General features: G+C 45.8%; 3 protein-coding genes across 9 annotated transcripts in view; 2 read left to right on the top strand and 1 right to left on the bottom strand.

Annotated features, from left to right (window-relative positions):
* LOC116712074 (NACHT, LRR and PYD domains-containing protein 3-like) overlaps positions 1 to 16,303 on the top strand; it is a 1,065,068-nt gene that overhangs the window by 311,497 nt on the left and 737,268 nt on the right. The window lies entirely within an intron of this gene.
* riok3 (RIO kinase 3 (yeast)) lies at positions 34 to 6,158 on the bottom strand. Its single transcript, XM_032551999.1, is given in 14 exon segments — positions 34 to 609; positions 611 to 637; positions 905 to 1,018; positions 1,096 to 1,185; positions 1,259 to 1,339; positions 1,895 to 2,054; positions 2,633 to 2,815; positions 3,076 to 3,203; positions 3,269 to 3,412; positions 3,484 to 3,593; positions 3,680 to 3,787; positions 4,208 to 4,344; positions 4,421 to 4,536; positions 5,828 to 6,158. Coding segments are annotated over 14 exon segments (1,521 nt in total). The 5' UTR covers positions 5,864 to 6,158; the 3' UTR covers positions 34 to 522.
* On the top strand, positions 7,542 to 16,119 carry LOC116712156 (clavesin-1-like). Its single transcript, XM_032552049.1, has 8 exons — positions 7,542 to 7,819; positions 8,689 to 9,177; positions 10,308 to 10,478; positions 11,088 to 11,206; positions 12,063 to 12,237; positions 12,330 to 12,440; positions 12,956 to 13,182; positions 14,373 to 16,119. Exons 2-8 carry the CDS (start codon positions 9,076 to 9,078, stop codon positions 14,449 to 14,451), a joined length of 984 nt encoding a protein of 327 aa, XP_032407940.1. The 5' UTR covers positions 7,542 to 7,819; positions 8,689 to 9,075; the 3' UTR covers positions 14,452 to 16,119.

Genomic DNA, 16,303 nt, shown 5'->3' with positions numbered 1-16,303 from the left:
TGTAGTGTGAATAAATAAAAACAGTAGATTCTCATGTTTTCTCATTTCTTTATTGTTTACCTGCTTCGTATGAGTTTGAATAAAAACATTTATGTTTTCTCACAGCAAACATTTCATTTTCCACATTCAGTCGATGAATCCTAATATTCCTCCGTCGTCCCACCTGGTTAAAATCAGAAACACGGAGCTACAGCAGGAAACCTGAGCTCAACACCTTTTAAAATCAAAACACACAGACACTGATTCATGACGAAAACACTCAGTTTATAGCTGCAGCTCTGTGGATTTAACTAGGACGTCTGATTGGCTTTCACCCATCAGGTCCGGAGTGAAAACCTTCATCTGCTTCTAGTCTTCATCACATCAAACAGCGATAAGCAGGAGGACATGACGCTCTCTGCCTCCTGCAGCCAGGAGGTGGCGCTCCGTCCCTCCTGGGAGGAGGCGGTGGGACCGGACGCCAGCGGTTCTGACATGGCGGATCAAAGCGAGTCGGGCCGTTAGAGGGAGGGGGGGGGGGGACTAGTCATCAGAGTCGGGGTCTAAAGGAGGACCGCCGTCCTCCGACGTCACCGGGAACGTCTTCTTCCCCCGCTTCTGGACGTGGTCCGTCGTTCCGCTTCTCCATGGCAACAATCTGTGAGGACAGAGGGAGGTGAGGGGTCACCGCACACGCTCAGAACGGACGGGTCGCCGCACACGCTCAGAACGGACGGGTCGCCGCACACGCTCAGAACGGACGGGTCTGAAATGTTTTCTTATACTTTGACCTCTTTCAATCAACACCCATATCATGATGCTGAAGGTAAAATTAGCAGCTAACTGGAACCAGCAGTCTGTTAGCTGGCACCAGCATGCTGCCTCCAGAACCGGCCCGGTCCGGTTGTTCCCGGCGTTCCGTTACCTCAGCCAGGAAGCGCGCGTCATCGTCGGCGCTGACCGGGATGTTGAGTCCGGTGACGGCGTTGAAAAGGTCGTAGACACTCAGTGCCTCGCTCACTCCCCTCTTCTGGAAGAACTGGAGGACCAGAACCAGAACCGTCAACCACCACTACTCTGATGAAGCGGCCCGAACCTGAGTGGAGCAGCCGTTACCGTGGCAACGTTCCTGCAGTCCCTGAAGAGGAACTCCAGGCCATGAGGATGGGTGGGCTCCACCGACTGGCTGACGTCTATCAGCCACACCTGGAGGAAGAGGAGGATGAAGGTGAGGCTGAGGACCGGCGGACCTGAACAGAACCAGGAAAACGGGCCGTACCTTCCCCTGGTACCACAGCATGTTGTATTCACTGAGGTCGGCGTGAACCAGATTACAGTCCTGATAGAGGAGCTGCATCAGCTGAGGAGAGATCAGAGGAGATCTACTGAGGATCCAAACCCAGGTTCTGATCCACACCCAGGTTCTGATCCACACCCAGGGTCTGATCCACACCCTAATGAATTTAAGGCTCAACAGCTTCGTACCACTTACATAATGAAAATGGCTAACTAGCTATATGCTAGCTAGCCAGTTTGCTTGCTTAGCAAGGTGCTAGCAAGCAAACAAGCTAGCTGGCTATATGCTAGTTGCTAAAGCACCTTGAACTGCCTTGAAATGTGCTACACAAATGAACTTGACCTGATGACTTCTTTGCTTGCTGGCTAGCACAAAGCTATCAGGCAAACTAGTGAGCTAGCAAGTATTAGCAGCTAGTTGCTAGCAGCGCTAACCGTCTCCAGTCTCAGAATGCAGCGAGTGAACATTTCTGCACGACTCAAATTTTGCCTGATATAAAAAGTCCAGAAAAAAAAACCCCTCTGTAGACTGAGAGGAAACAGTTCAGCTAAAACAAAACGTAAGGCCTGTGATCAACGTATTTAATGAATTTCAGACATTTTAAGGACGGTGTCCTACCTGCAGCACCTGGCGGTACGCCTCCGCCGCCTCCTCGGCCCCCAGCGCCACGTCTTTGAGTTTGGGCGCCGGGACGTGCTCCTTCCCGATGAACGACATCACCAGGATGTGCTTCTTCAGCAGAACCACGTCCGGACAGGGAATCCCCGCCTTCTTCATCCTGAGGACAAGGTTGCCATGGTTTCAGTCCAGGGTTTCCTCTACATTAGCGCTGCGCAACGCCACGACAAAATAAAACCCGCCACGCCTTCAGAACCATGTTTACGTTTTAAATAAAACTATGTAAATGAATAACCAAGGCCTCCTCCTTCCTGTCTGGGTAAATGTTGCTGCGCCGCTTTCAGGAGCAAAACTAGACAACAGGTAGAAGTAGAGGGAGAGAAAAGGGGAAAGAAGAATGAGATGAAAGTATTTCTAGTTCAATCCTGAGAAAACGACCCTAAACATAACCAACGTTGGATCCGGAGGTGACGGCGTCCGGTTAAACACGGCGACGGTTCTGTCTGCCGGTTAAACACGGCGGCGGTTCTTTCTGCCGGTTAAACACGGCGGCGGTTCTGTCTGCCGGTTAAACACGGCGGCGGTTCTGTCTGCCGGTTAAACACGGCGGCGGTTCTGTCTGCCGGTTAAACACGGCGGCGGTTCTTTCTGCCGGTTAAACATGGCGGCGGTTCTTTCTGTCGGTTAAACACGGCGGCGGTTCTGTCTGCCGGTTAAACATGGCGGCGGTTCCGGTACCTGGCCAGGTTGTGCATCTCCTTCTCGGCCCAGAGCCGGATCACCTTCCTGGGGTTCAGTTTGCTGAAGCGCTCCTTGAAGCGGTAGTCGTCCTTGATGTAGCGGTCCCGGTTCTTGAACTCGTTCAGCGTCGTCTTGAAGACTTTCAGAACCACTTCCTCTGGGACCGGCTGCTCCTCCAGGCTGAGACACACAGAACCAGACGGATCGGAACCAGACGGATCGGTCGGGTTCAGACCCTTGTCCAAACAAAGTCCCGACACTATCCCAGAAACAACCCGATTCCTGACCCGTTCCCGTCTGAACAGATCAGAACTCAGTAAACTTCTGATTTGACGAGGAATCGAATCAGGAATCTGTCAGAACCCGACCGCCAGTCCAGTTGAGTTCTGAGCCAAACGGTTTGGGTTCTGGCCCGGTTCTGACCCGGATCCTGGCCTCACCTGCCTCCGTCGGCGTGGAACACCACCGACTCCTTGCCGGTGCTGATGCAGCCGTTGATGTTCTCCAGAACTCCGCTGTTCACCATCTTGTACATGAGCAGGCGGGTCCGCGGGTCCACGGCTTGCTCCTGTGGAGGGAAACGGATCAGAACCGGAGCCAGAGCCGGGTCCGGAGCCCGGGATGGGTACGTACGGCGGTGGAGTGCTCCTTCTTCTCGTGCAGCCGGGCGCTGCGGCGCTGCTCGCTGTAGCAGTGCTGCTTCAGGGAGTTGAAGACCTGGTTGGACAGCTTCAGGTCCATCCCCAACCCGTCCCCCACGTGGACCTCTGGGGCGAACTGGGCCAGAGAGACAAACTGGTTACCATGACGACAACCAGAACCAGGCAGAACCGAGCAGATGGACTCACGTTGTCCATGCGGGCCGTGTTCTTCCGTCCGCAGGCGTCCTCGTCGTGTTTGGTGGTGATGTTCTTCCCCTTCCCACTGAAGCCTCTGCGGGGCGCCGCCTGGGGCTTCACTGGACCACGCACACACACACACACACACACAGGTTAACCGCTGGTTCCGGACAGTACCCCCGACCCGTCCAGCAGTGAACCTCACCGGCCCGGTAGGGGTCGTGTCTCGTGTCCTGCCAGTCCACCTCGTCCTCTGAGCTGTCGCTGTCCTCATAAGGATGGACTTTCCGGTAGTTCTCAAAGGAGATGGACACTGGAGACAGAACCAGAACCACATGGAACCGGGTCAGAACCTCTGCAGAACAGAGTACTGAGCAGTCTGGACCACGGGGTTTCCCCAGCCAGGCTGAACCTTGCTTTGTTTTAAATAGATTCAGTTATACAAGAGGAGTTCATTAGGGGACTGGGTCGGGAATCAGTTAATTTGGGTCAGGAATCAGTTCATTTGGGTCAGGAATCAGTTCATTTGGGTCAGGAATCAGTTCAGATGTGGACAGACTGGAACTCTGCACCTCTGGAAGGAATCAAGAATAAATTCAGCCTAAAACATGAACTGGTTCTGGACCTGATGTCTCAGTGGTTGGTGGACTAAACAAGTTCTAAATATGCAGATTCAGCAGCCGGTCCAGAACCAGAGCCTGTGAAGCCGGTCCAGAACCAGAACCTGCTCTACCTTTGCTGTCTCCGTTGAGCTTCCTCTCCTCGCGGCGCAGCTGGTCGTCGAACTCGCGGTCGAACTGCATCTGCAGCATCTGGGCCAGCATCAGGTCGCTGTCCGTGTCCGGACCTTCCTCCGGGTCGGCTGCCGGGCTGGGACCGAGCAGAACAAGGTTACAGAACCCAACAAGCGGGTCAGAACCGGGTGGTTTGTGTGAACCGGACTCACTGTGGGAGAGCTGGGAAGCCCTGGTCCTCCTCGTCCAGCTGCCGGGCCAGCTGCTCGCTCATCACCTCCGTCAGGGAGCAGGCCGGCGCCGCCGGGCCCACAGAACCCCACGGACTCTGGAAGAACAAAAACAGAAGCGGTTCTGTTGGGTTCTGACCGGGTCATGTGAGGAAACCAGAACTTTTCCTGTTTTTCTGTGAAACCAGAATAAATACAGGAAGTAATCATGTTTGGTTGTAATCTGATTACACCCAGGTTGAGGCTGTGGAGATCTCTGCTGTGATTGGCTCTACTCCTGATGAGGTCACCACCCAAAGGAGTCATGGAGGACAAGTTCAGACATGTTCAGAGCTCATTTAGGCCACGCCCACAGCTGATGACATCACACAAACGCTGGTTCAAACGCATTTAAAGGTTTATTACAACAATTCAGTTTTATCATCAGAAATTCCATCTGCAATGTAATAAGATTAACATGTTAATTCTGATTTTATATTTCATGAAGTCTGGATGAAAAACGCTTTTATTTAATTCTGGCTTAATGCTCTTTTTATTAAAAATGTTTCCATTGATTATGAAGTTTCTGAAGAAAATCCTTTTTTTAATCAACCACAGAGCCTGGTATTATTCCTCTCAGTGATAATTAACTGACGTCATCCATGACTGCATGCCTCATATGTCGACCAAAGTCTGGGATCATAAAAATAAACTGGAAATGATTTTCACTGCACTGTAAATATTTCAGGTTTCATCAGAAAAAAACTCAAAACTTCAACTGTTCATGATTCAGGCCAGAAAATCCCCTGCTGCCATTTTAACTAGCGAAAACTTTTTACTGTAAGAAACGTTAAACCTTCTGGATCAATTAAAACACTAAGAAGCTCGTTATTTAGACAAATTAAAACGGTGAATATGTATCAAAGGTCCTCTACGAGAACAAATTTTGTGATATCTAAAAAGGGTTTAAAATTAATTATCACGTTTTTACTTTAAACTGAATAAAAAATGCTTCTCTTGATTTGTTTTTCTGACCTTTATTGGTCGTCCTAATTAAGCCTCACATTATTTAGGTTAGTTTATGAATAAATTAGTCATTTTTATCCGTTCGGTTTGGTTCTCAGCACTGAGCTGCTGTTGTTGACTGATGGAAACACCCAGTTATTAAATGTTATGCCCTGTCCAGCAAACATGGCCGACATTAGAGAAACATCTAATTTAGAAAATAATTTCTCATTTTCACACGAATAAAGATGATTTATTTAGATTTTAAAATGAAACAAACTATGTCAAAAGGTCTCGGTTTCAGCTACCAGCTAAAAGACGCAGCTAAACTGTTTAAAATCAAATAAAACTAAAAACAGACGCGATAAAATGTTAAAACCTGACCTGAGCAACATGTCTGCTCACCTTCTGCGTTTGTGCTGCGACTCCTGATTGGTCCATGCTTCAGATCTCGATCCGCTGATTGGTTCTTTTACGGGACGGGATGATACTTAGCTCTGGAGCTAACTGCGATTGAACTTCGACAAAGAAACGCCGGAAAAGACACGAAAACTGACCGGAAGCCGAAGTGACGCAAACAGAAAGTCGCAGTTTGAACTTCAGTGAATCTGAATAATGTGAAATGATTCAGTAGCAACAAGTTCTGGAAGGTTTTACAGGCGATCTGAGGTGGAAATAAGAGAGAAGCCGCAGATAACAGGGTGAACCTTAGACAGGAGGAAGTACGTCACATCTTAATCTACATACAACACGCCTTCAGAATAAAAGACAGTTTGTCCAAGATGGCTTTCATTTTGGTAAAAACTATGGAAACTAACCGAAAAATGCTAGAAACAACTGCAACAATATATTTTTATTTTAATTTAAAAGAACCAGACTGATATTTTATGGTTGAGAATCATTTCAGTGAAAATCTGTTGAACTTCGATTTATATTCAAATTTGGATGGATTCAATGTTTTTAAAATCCAAATAAAGCCTAATTCGAATTTAGTTTAATTAAAAACAGCCCAAATTATTATTGTATTTAAATTTACCTTATTTAATCTAGTCAGTCCTATAAATAAAATCGAAATAAAATGGAAAAATAAAAACATCAAAATATTATTTATTACCATACATGATCAAACTATAGAGTATAAATCAACATCTTCAATTGAAAGAATTTACATAATTTTACATATTTTAATACTAAATATTAGCAGATAAAGGTTACTACACAAAGCAGACAAAGAGAAGTGAAAATATTAAAAATTTTATCTTTTCACAAAAGAAAAAGAGAACATTTTGGATTCACTATAAACTCATATAACCCCACCATCACAGGCAAATGCAGGAAAATTGTAAATAAATAATAAATAATAAAAATTTGACCGCCATCACAATGAAAAGATGCGCGTTCCCGCCGGCGCGCGCTCCAGTCTGTCCGGGGTGAGCTGTGAACGCGCATCATCAAAGCTGCCACCAGCAGGCGCGTGCAGGTGGATAAAGACGACAGGAAACATCACGGAAACCCGGGAGGTTGGTTGTCAAAATAAAAGCAAAAAAAGAGAATTAAAAGGCAACTTAAGTCCTGAGAATCTGATAAAAACATCAACTATTTGATATTTTACAAATTACGTAATCAGACAGACCAAAACATAAAGTTATGTGGAAGTTATGTGGATTTTAAGGACCAAAATGGGGAAAAAATTATATAAATATGTGAGTTACAAAATAATAAAATAAAATAAAAAATGCAAATGAATTTATGTGAATGTAAGAAACAGAAACTGCAGGTGTGTTTGGTAAATTTTTGTTCTCAATTCAGTGAAGTTTCTCACAGAGAGGATACAGAAATTTAACTCAAGTAAAAATAACAATTCATAGAAAAATCACTGAAGTACAAGAAAAACGTAGAGCGTAGTAAAAATACTGTTACTGAAGTAACTGTAACTAGTTACATATTAACTCTTGTAATATGTTTGTGTTCATCTGTTTTATTATATTTTGAATCCTGAAAATGTAACTGAACTTTTACAGCTTTTATTTTTTAAGTCCTAACCGGAAGCTGTCCTGGTTATTGAGGCTGTCTGGACGGAACCGAAGCATCCTGACGTCTTTTCTGAGCACAAAGTGAGATCGCGCCTCCTCCTCCTCCTCCTCTTCGAGCCACTCGGACTCACAAGGACGAGCTTCCTCTCGGACTCGTTCAGGATTTATTCATTTTTATTTCGGATCTAATTTCTCCTTTTTGCTTTATTTTTATTTAATGCGGGATAAATCTGTGCTATCCGCGGGATGCAGCCCTCCTCCTGCTGCTGCTCCTCTTCCTCCTCCTCCATCATCATCATCAGCAGCATCAGCACCAGAGGGCCGATGGGCCGAGCAGGACGGCCGGGATTCAACCACCGAGCAGGTCTCTGTTCCTCCTCCTGCGGGAGGTTCATGGAGGAGCAGCAGGAGCTCCAGCTGCTCCTCCATGAACCTCCGTCCATGTTGATGGTTTTTGTCCCTCAGTGGGAACCGGGAACATCTGACCCGGTTCCTGATGGAGGCAGATGGGGATCAGCTGCGGAGGGTGGGGTCAGTGGGGGGTCATCTGTCTGGACTGACCCTGAATAAACGGATCACTGGAAATAAAAGCAGCACCTTTTCAGCCCAAATGTCTAATTATTTGAATTTGTTTTAGCTCTGAGTCCATTCTCATCTTCTGTTCATATCTGTTTGTGTTTTATTAGAAAACTAATTTTTTCCCACATTTATGGCTGTAATTTTAAGCATGGGGACGTAAAGGAGCTGCCATGTCCAGAGCAGCCACAAGGGGGCAGACCTGGATGGAGTCACAGCAGAGTCACGTTAGCCGTGTTTCCATAGAAACTTTAATGAAATTCAAAATAACTTCCTTAATTTCACAAAATGGTTTTTAACTCTGGAGACCATTTTTGAAAAATTAGTAGCTAATATGGAGATGAAAGCAGATCTGTGAGTCTGTGCCTTACCAGAGGAACCAAACTCTCTGCTACTTCCTGTTTACCACCAACAGGTTCAAACCAGCAGATGGAAACCTGCCTAACTCGCATTTTCAGTTTTTCTTCTTTTTTTTTTTTGAAACATTTAAACATTTTCTCCACAGTTGGATGAAAACATGGCTGCTGCGGGTTTGGATCTGATGATCCTTCTTCTGCTTCCTGGAGGCTGAACGATTAATCAGTTATGGACATCAGAAAAACCAAAATAAAAGCAGAACTTCCTGTAGACTCACAGCTGGCTGTTTGTGTCCTGCAGGCTGCACCGAGGCTCCCTCCCTTTAACCTCCAGATGTTCCCAGATGTTTGCTGATCCGAGCGGACCGAACCTGGAGCGGCCATGATGGGAAGCAGCCGGAGGAGGAGGGCCTTTCAGGAAGTCATGGGATGTGAATCTACAGCATCGTCTGCAGACCCGGACCGTTCTGAGATTTAGATGATCCAACATGTCTGACGGGTTTTAACTACAAACTGACGTTTCCGAGCCGACAGCCGAGATGATTGTCGGTCCAAACATCCTGATTGTTTTCTTCTCCTTCTGATTGTCTGATTGTTTGAGATCAAGCAGCAGCAACGATTGTCTCTCATCTTCAGGCCTGAGTGGAAAATAAAAACTGTGACTGGATTAGATTTATTCTGGATTAAGATGATAAACCACGTGCCTCCCGGACTGAGCTCGGACACCACGGAGAAGGCCCGGATGGAGCTGAACGAAAACCCGGACACTCTGCACCAGGACATCAAGCAGGTACCGCCGGACCGAACCGCTCAGAAAACGGTCCAGATGATGGAGAGAAACAAACACAGCATTTATTTAAAACAATTCAAATGACATCGGTTTATATTTAAACAAGATCAGGTTGAGCAGGAAATTCTGTAACTATGGCGCTGATCGCAAATGACGTCACTGTTGCCCGGATGTTCGGACAACCTGAGCGGGACGTCTGGAGAGCAAAACGTCTGGAGAGCAAAACGTCTGGAGAGCAAAACGTCTGGAGAGCAAAACGTCTGGAGCTGCGTTTCAATATTTATAGATCCAGAAGCTCCGCGCAGAGAAACTGGATGATATTAGAAATGCAGAGAACAGAAAAGGAGCAGAAAGAAGGCAAAGTTTTCTCAAAGGCAGCTAGTTTGGTAGCTAACGCCGCTAGCACTAAGGCTAAGCTATCCGGAGCTACCTGGTCAGGTTCCCGCTTGGTAAAATATTGATTCATTAATGGTTTGCGCTTCATTTTCTGATTAAATATCAATTCAGAAAATTCAGAATCGATCAGATTTCAGTCACTATCAGCTCGGTGTCATAAAACAGTTCTGCATCTTAAGTTTATTTGAAACAACCATTAGTGTGAATTAAATTATATTAATAACCCAAATCAGCCGATTACAAACCAAAACGCAGCTAACCGGGATTTTCTGTCCGGAACTAAAATGGCGGCAGCGCCTTTTGTAGCAGTTTGACGTCATTGCTATGCTATTAGGTTAGCTTAGCTGCCTGTTTTTTTCCTAAATAAAACATATAAAAAATTATAATATAAATATTTTTTTATATATCTTTGATCATTTTGAATTGATTCAGGATTCCCAGGAGAAATGGAAATTGAGATTCTCTATAATATCGATTTCTTCTTACCAAGGGGAACTCAGTAGAGGAACCGGACTGGGAACGCTGGAGCACCACTGGTTTTACTGGAGAGAAGGATGTCCTGTCTGTCACCCTAAAAACCCAGAATATAAACCGAATCCAGGAAATCTCAGACCAGAAAGCAGAAACATTTTGTTTCCCAAATCGTTTCGTCTCTTTAAGAGGAAAAAGTTCCTCAGGTTTTCTGGCCCGTTGAATGAAGTTCCTCTGCTCTGCGGTCGGTTCTGTTTCCGTAGGTACGGGACATGATCGTGACGCGGCCGGACATCGGCTTCCTGCGAACAGACGACGAGTTCATCCTGCGCTTCCTCAGAGCCAGGAAGTTCGACCATGTGGAGACGTTCCGCCTGCTGGCCCAGTACTTCCAGTTCCGCCAGCAGAACCTGGACATGTTCCAGAGCTTCAAGGTCTGGGCTTTTATTCTGAAGTGACCATTTCAGGAGCGTTTCCACTGAAGCTCATGACCTCCAGAACAGATAAAACAATAAAACCTGCAGGACTGGAATTATTTCAACATTCCTGAAAACATTTTCTGCTGTTTTAACATTTAATCATTTTAAAATTCAACCCTGATCAACTGAATTTGGGCTTTTTTGGTCCAAAAATAAAAATTTAATGTGAAAGTAAAAACTGATTTCTGCCAAATAATGACAATAAAATAAGTGATTGTATAAATTCACCCCTTCATCAGTTCTTTGGCCTGATGATTCCAAAATGGCGTCTTCTGGTTTGACAAGACGCCTGGTTTATTTTTCAGAAGAACGAGCCGAAGCTACACAGAAATGGACTTTATTTTGTAGGAATCAGTTTTCACTTTGACATTAATGTTGTTTTGCATCAAAAAGGTAAAATGTTGTTGATCCATTTCGATCTGTAGAACTTCTTCAGCTTCGTAGAACAAAACCTTTGGCAGTGGAGGGTGTCGATAACTGATTGATTGATTGATTGATTGATTGATTGATTGAGTATTTGTGCAGCCGTTGGTCTGTAGTTTGACTCCGCCGTGTCTCCATCAGGTGGACGACCCCAGCATCAAGCGGGCCCTGATGGACGGGTTCCCCGGCGTGTTGGAGGCTCCGGACCAACATGGCAGGAAGATCCTCATCCTGTTCGCTTCCAACTGGGACCAGAGCCGGTAAACACACAGAAACATCCGAGAAGGACGGAGAAACTGGTGAAATCCAGAAGGTTCTGAGTATCTCACCGGGTCAGAACCATCTTTACACTCTAACCTGAACATTCTGGAGGAAAATCTGGAAAAATCCTCAAAATTAAACTGTAACCTGAATCGTTCAGACGGATTTTCAGAGATTATTTCCAATAAAAGCTGTTTGAGGAATAACTGATGAAACCACCGTCAATCTGCCTGTCCAGAACCAGAACCAGAACCAGAGAGTTCTGAACGTCTCAGCAGTGGTGGCCATTGCTAATTTAAAAGTTAGCTGCGCTAACAATAAATATTAATTCTGCTAACACTAAATCGCTAAAATAACATGATATTTACTGTTAGCTAATGCTAAGTTGCTATGCCAACGTAGTAATTAGTAGAAGCTAAATTTCAGCCATATTGACGCCAACCATGTGTTACATCGCCCTCTACAGGCCACAATTGATCTACAGTCAAAAACCAAAACTTAAACACTTCATGAATTTTATTCAACTACAAAACAACCAGATAAATTAGAGCTTTATAATTTATCAGGAAAATTAATTTAGGGGAAGCTAAATGTGCTGAACAGTTAGTGAGAGCGCTAAGCTAAGCTAAGCTCTTTCAGAACAAACCTTCAGAAATCCTGACAGCTGTGGATCAGAACCGGGTTCAGGCCCAGTGAGAGCGGCGCCGGTCTCTGGACAGAACCATCCGTCTTCTGCTGCCTGAAGCTTAATGACCGTAAGACAGGAAGCGGCTCGGCTCGCTCCACAGCTGTAGCTAACGCTCAGGGAGCGTTTACTGATCGATCGATCGGCTGATCGGCCCCTCCTCCCTGCAGGAACTCCTTCATCGACATCCTGCGGGCCATCCTGCTCTCCCTGGAGGTTCTGATAGAAAACCCGGAGCTGCAGATCAACGGCTTCACGCTCATCATCGACTGGAGCAACTTCTCCTTCAAGCAGGCGTCCAAACTGACGCCCAACATCCTGAAGCTGGCCATCGAGGGCCTGCAGGTAACCGGGTTCTGGTCCGACCGGGTTCTGATCCGACCGGTTCTGATCCGACCGGGTCCCCCTCCCTGAACTCTTCCGGTGTGTCTCCTCAGGACAGCTTCCCGGCCCGGTTCGGAGGGATCCACTTCGTGAACCAGCCCTGGTACATCCACGCCATGTACACCATCATCAAGCCCTTCCTCAAGGACAAGACCCGGAAAAGGGTGAAGGACCATCCTCCTCTTCCTCATCGTTTAAAGGGGCGGTATCATGTGTTAACTATGTTACCTTCAGTTGATGAAATGGGGCCTCCGTCTCTTTAAGAGGCTCCAGCTCTTTCTGAAGCTCCGCCTACAGGAAGTCATCCCAACATGGCTCCTCTATTAACCCTATAAACGTTTTACCAGCTGAGCAGCAGCTCCTATAACGAGCTCAGCAGCTCCACCAGCTGTTTACTAATTGCTGCTGGCTAGTCTTAAGGAGCTGAGTGGAAAAACGGTGAGCAAGCGTTTAGGCACCCCTAATGGTTGCCATGGAGATTAAAGGATTTCTAAAACATGCGTGAAAGAATAAAAGCAACACTCCAGGAAAGTTTTGAAGAGGGAAAAACATTATAACTCGATTTTAAATGGTACCGCCCCTTTAAGAAACTGTCTCCAGTTCTCTGTCGTCTTTTATCCGTTTTCATCCCTCTATTCCAGACTCATTCTCATTCAGACTCTTTTCTCTCCTACCTCAGATCTTCCTCCATGGGAACAACCTGAACTCTCTCCACCAGCTCATCCAGCCCGACTGTTTGCCGTCCGAGTTCGGCGGGACGCTGCCGCCGTACGATATGGGGATGTGGGCGCGGACGCTGCTGGGACCCGACTACAACGACGAGACCGAGTACACGCTGACGTACGACGCGCTGCACGTCAGGGAGAGCTGCGGCGGCGGCGGCGGAGAAAAGGACATGATGAAGAGGTGAGGAGCTGCTGCTGCGTCCGCCTTAAAGGGACAGGACACGCCTTAGTTTATTATTATTATTATTATTATTATTATTATTATACATTTATTTACGCTGTAGTGACTAGACCATACTCCACTGCTTCACAGTGTAAAATGTGTTATAGTTTTTACTCCGGCCTCCAGAGGGCGCTGTACTTATGGCAACCTAAAGAGGGCAGTGATGTCACACATTCCTGGACATTCTATTGGTTGGAGCTGTTGTTGCTAGGCGGATTTACAGACCTGCTTGTCAGGGGGGGTTGAGTCTTTTTTGAGTGTGACTTCAGTTTGGAGGAAAAGCTGTTAAAGTTTTGAGACTGAAAATTTTTGCCTTTAAACGAATCAGAACATTTGTCTGATTGGACCAGAACAACGGCGCTACAGGAAGAGAAACGTGTCGAATAATTCATGTCATTATGTTTTTAAAATGATAAAAAGTTAGCTGCGCTAAGCCTGAAGCACTAGCAATAAACATTAGCGCTAAGGATAAAAGCTAAAGCAACATGGTATTTAGCAGAGGCTAATGCTAACACGCTAACTTAAACATATGTTGACATCCACCAATAGTCAATAATACAACATGGATAACACAGTGTATCGCCCCCTACTGGGTCAAATTGGTTATTGGACATTTGTTAGCATGTTTACTCATTAAATGATTGTTTGGAACAAAACGTTTCTGTTTGAAAGTTGTTGCCTAATTGATCACAGCAGGTGGTGCTAAACGTTTCCAGATTTAGTTAAAACGCTAAAAATTAGCGTTTTAGCTATTAGCAGATTTGCAGATTTGCAGAAGTGAACAGTTAGTCGTACTTTTAACCTGAAAGGATTTAAATGAAGGGATTGTTCAGGTTAATAAAACTCTGTCATGTCCTGTTAGTCATTTCTGTCGTTGTTGCTGTAAATTTTATGAAACTGATTAATTAAAACCGACGGGTCCGAGAACATGACCCTGAGGTCCAAAAGATAATAGAAACAGCTCTGATGGTCAGGGATAACGCCACGCCTCACCTGTCCTGTCTCACCTGTCCTGTCCTGTCTCACCTGTCCTGTCCTGTCTCACCTGTCCTGTCCTGTCTCACCTGTCCTGCCTCACCTGTCCTGTCTCTCCTGTCCTGTCTCACCTGTCCTGTCTCTCCTGTCCTGTCTCACCTGTCCCGTTTCAGGTCTCAGTCGACGGTGGAAGCCGCGGCGCTGCGGCAGATGGACAGAGAGACGAGCACGCCGCTGCTGGCTCTGGACTGACCTGGAGCTCTGATTTAAACCGGACGGATTTAAACCGGTTTAAATCCAGAGGTCTGGATTTGGGTCGGTTCGCTGCCTGAACTTCTTCAGCACCAGAACTCCCATTAACCTGGAGTCTCCACCAACTGGTCTGAACTCATCAGTGTTTCTGTTGGGAATGTGGAACCTCAGGATGAGATCAGAGTTTAATTATCCGCAGGTTTCGCTCATCTGAACTCCACCGTTATCTATCCGTCCTCCCAGCGGCGCCAAACCCAGCCCGTCTGAGCCGTCAAACTCCTCCCAGATGATCCAGTTTCCCGCCACCAGCATCTGTCCAGCAGCACTGACCGACTGCTGCTGGACTGAATCACGTCTCAGTCTGGAAACAGTTCAAACGCAAAAACATGCAGCACAAAGTTTAATTCACATAACGGGGCGGCTAACGAAACAAAACCAGTTCAGGATAATTGGAGGCCCCGCCCACACATGAATGATGCCCCGCCCACACTGGTATCAGGCCACACCCACTGTGTGTCTCACCCACACTAGAACGATTTCAACATTTCCCCACTTCCACTTGAAAACAGTTTTAAGGAACAATAAATGCTTTTTAAATCAGGTTCCAGAGTGAAAGCTACAGAAAAAGCTACTTTTGTGAAAATGCTAACATATTAGCATTAACATGGGTAGAAAAATGACAACAACAATGGCGGATTATATGTTTGTGGTTGGAAAAAGTTCTGGAAAAGTTTTTCATTGCGCTTTGTTGTTTTCTTGCTTTTACCGCTCATGTAGAAGCTTTATGTGTTCTCCATGTTTAGCGCTGCCTACAGGTCTGGTGGAGTAAAGACTAGCGGTTTTTTCCGTTGTTTGTGTCTCAGTGTGGATGGAAGTGGTTTTGAAACCAACAACCTGATTTAAAAGAAGGAAACGTTCCTGTGTGGGCGGGGCCAAGCGCTGAGCGCTGTGGCAGGATCCCCGGATGACCGGACAGTAAGCTGGCTGAGGTGAACACTGAGCCCTGTGGTACACCACAAGAGTACAAACCGCATTTTCTAAAACTTTCAAGCTTTCAAATGCTGTGAAAAAGTGTTAAAGTATGAAACGTTATTTTTTAGCTCATATTTATTTTTTAAAGTGTAAATTCATGTCTTGAGAATCAGATAAATTTAAGGTTTTATCATTCTGCGGTTGCTACGTCATGTTTGTTTACAGAGTTCTCTGCTGCCACCAAGTGGCCACTGACTGAACTGCAGGCTTAAACATGGCGCCTCTTTGAATCTTCACTTTTTGTTTTTTACCGCTGTTGCATCAAACATGCCACGTTCCACTTGAAGCGAGCGTCACTATGGCAACACCGACACTGTAAAAGAATGATGTGCATGAAACTTTTATAAACGTCCGTGTTTCAGTCAGAGGGCGCCGAAGCGTCACGTCACTCAGAAAACAACGGTTTTCATTTAAAGATTGTATGTTATGTTGTATTACCGCACTGAATATAGAAGATGTTATTTTCACGCAGCAGAAACGACGCCGACGACTGAACATGGCGGAGTGACGTCAACAGGAAGTGGGAGGGTCGGTCTTCCTGTTTGCGGTGCTACTAAATGAGCGTCAGGGCTACACTCTACCTTCATGTAATGTATTTACTTTCAATGAATGTACAGAAGTAAAGATTTACACCAAGCTGCTTGTTCTCAGGCTTTTATTCTGAAAACTGATTATTGAAGATTCACTGATGTGTTTCCTTCTCAACACTTTCAGAGAAACCAAAAATAATCTGAAACAGGAGAAAAATGGAAAATGTTATGTTGAATGTGTCCGTTTCCATCAACCGTTTTAAAGGTGATGCTTCAAAAACTTTGATGGA

This window comes from Xiphophorus hellerii, chromosome 21, assembly GCF_003331165.1.
Source record: "Xiphophorus hellerii strain 12219 chromosome 21, Xiphophorus_hellerii-4.1, whole genome shotgun sequence".
NCBI lineage: Eukaryota > Metazoa > Chordata > Actinopteri > Cyprinodontiformes > Poeciliidae > Xiphophorus > Xiphophorus hellerii.
The sequence above is the reverse complement of the archived record's forward strand: the minus strand, read 5'-3'. Positions and strand labels throughout refer to the sequence as shown.

Coding starts and splice junctions, on each gene's coding strand:
- LOC116712156 (XM_032552049.1), top strand. CDS start 9,076: ATGATAAACCACGTGCCTCCCGGACTGAGCTCGGACACCACGGAGAAG. Junction 12,441..12,955: donor AGGACAAGACCCGGAAAAGG/GTGAAGGACCAT, acceptor CTCCTACCTCAG/ATCTTCCTCCATGGGAACAA. Junction 13,183..14,372: donor GAAAAGGACATGATGAAGAG/GTGAGGAGCTGC, acceptor GTCCCGTTTCAG/GTCTCAGTCGACGGTGGAAG.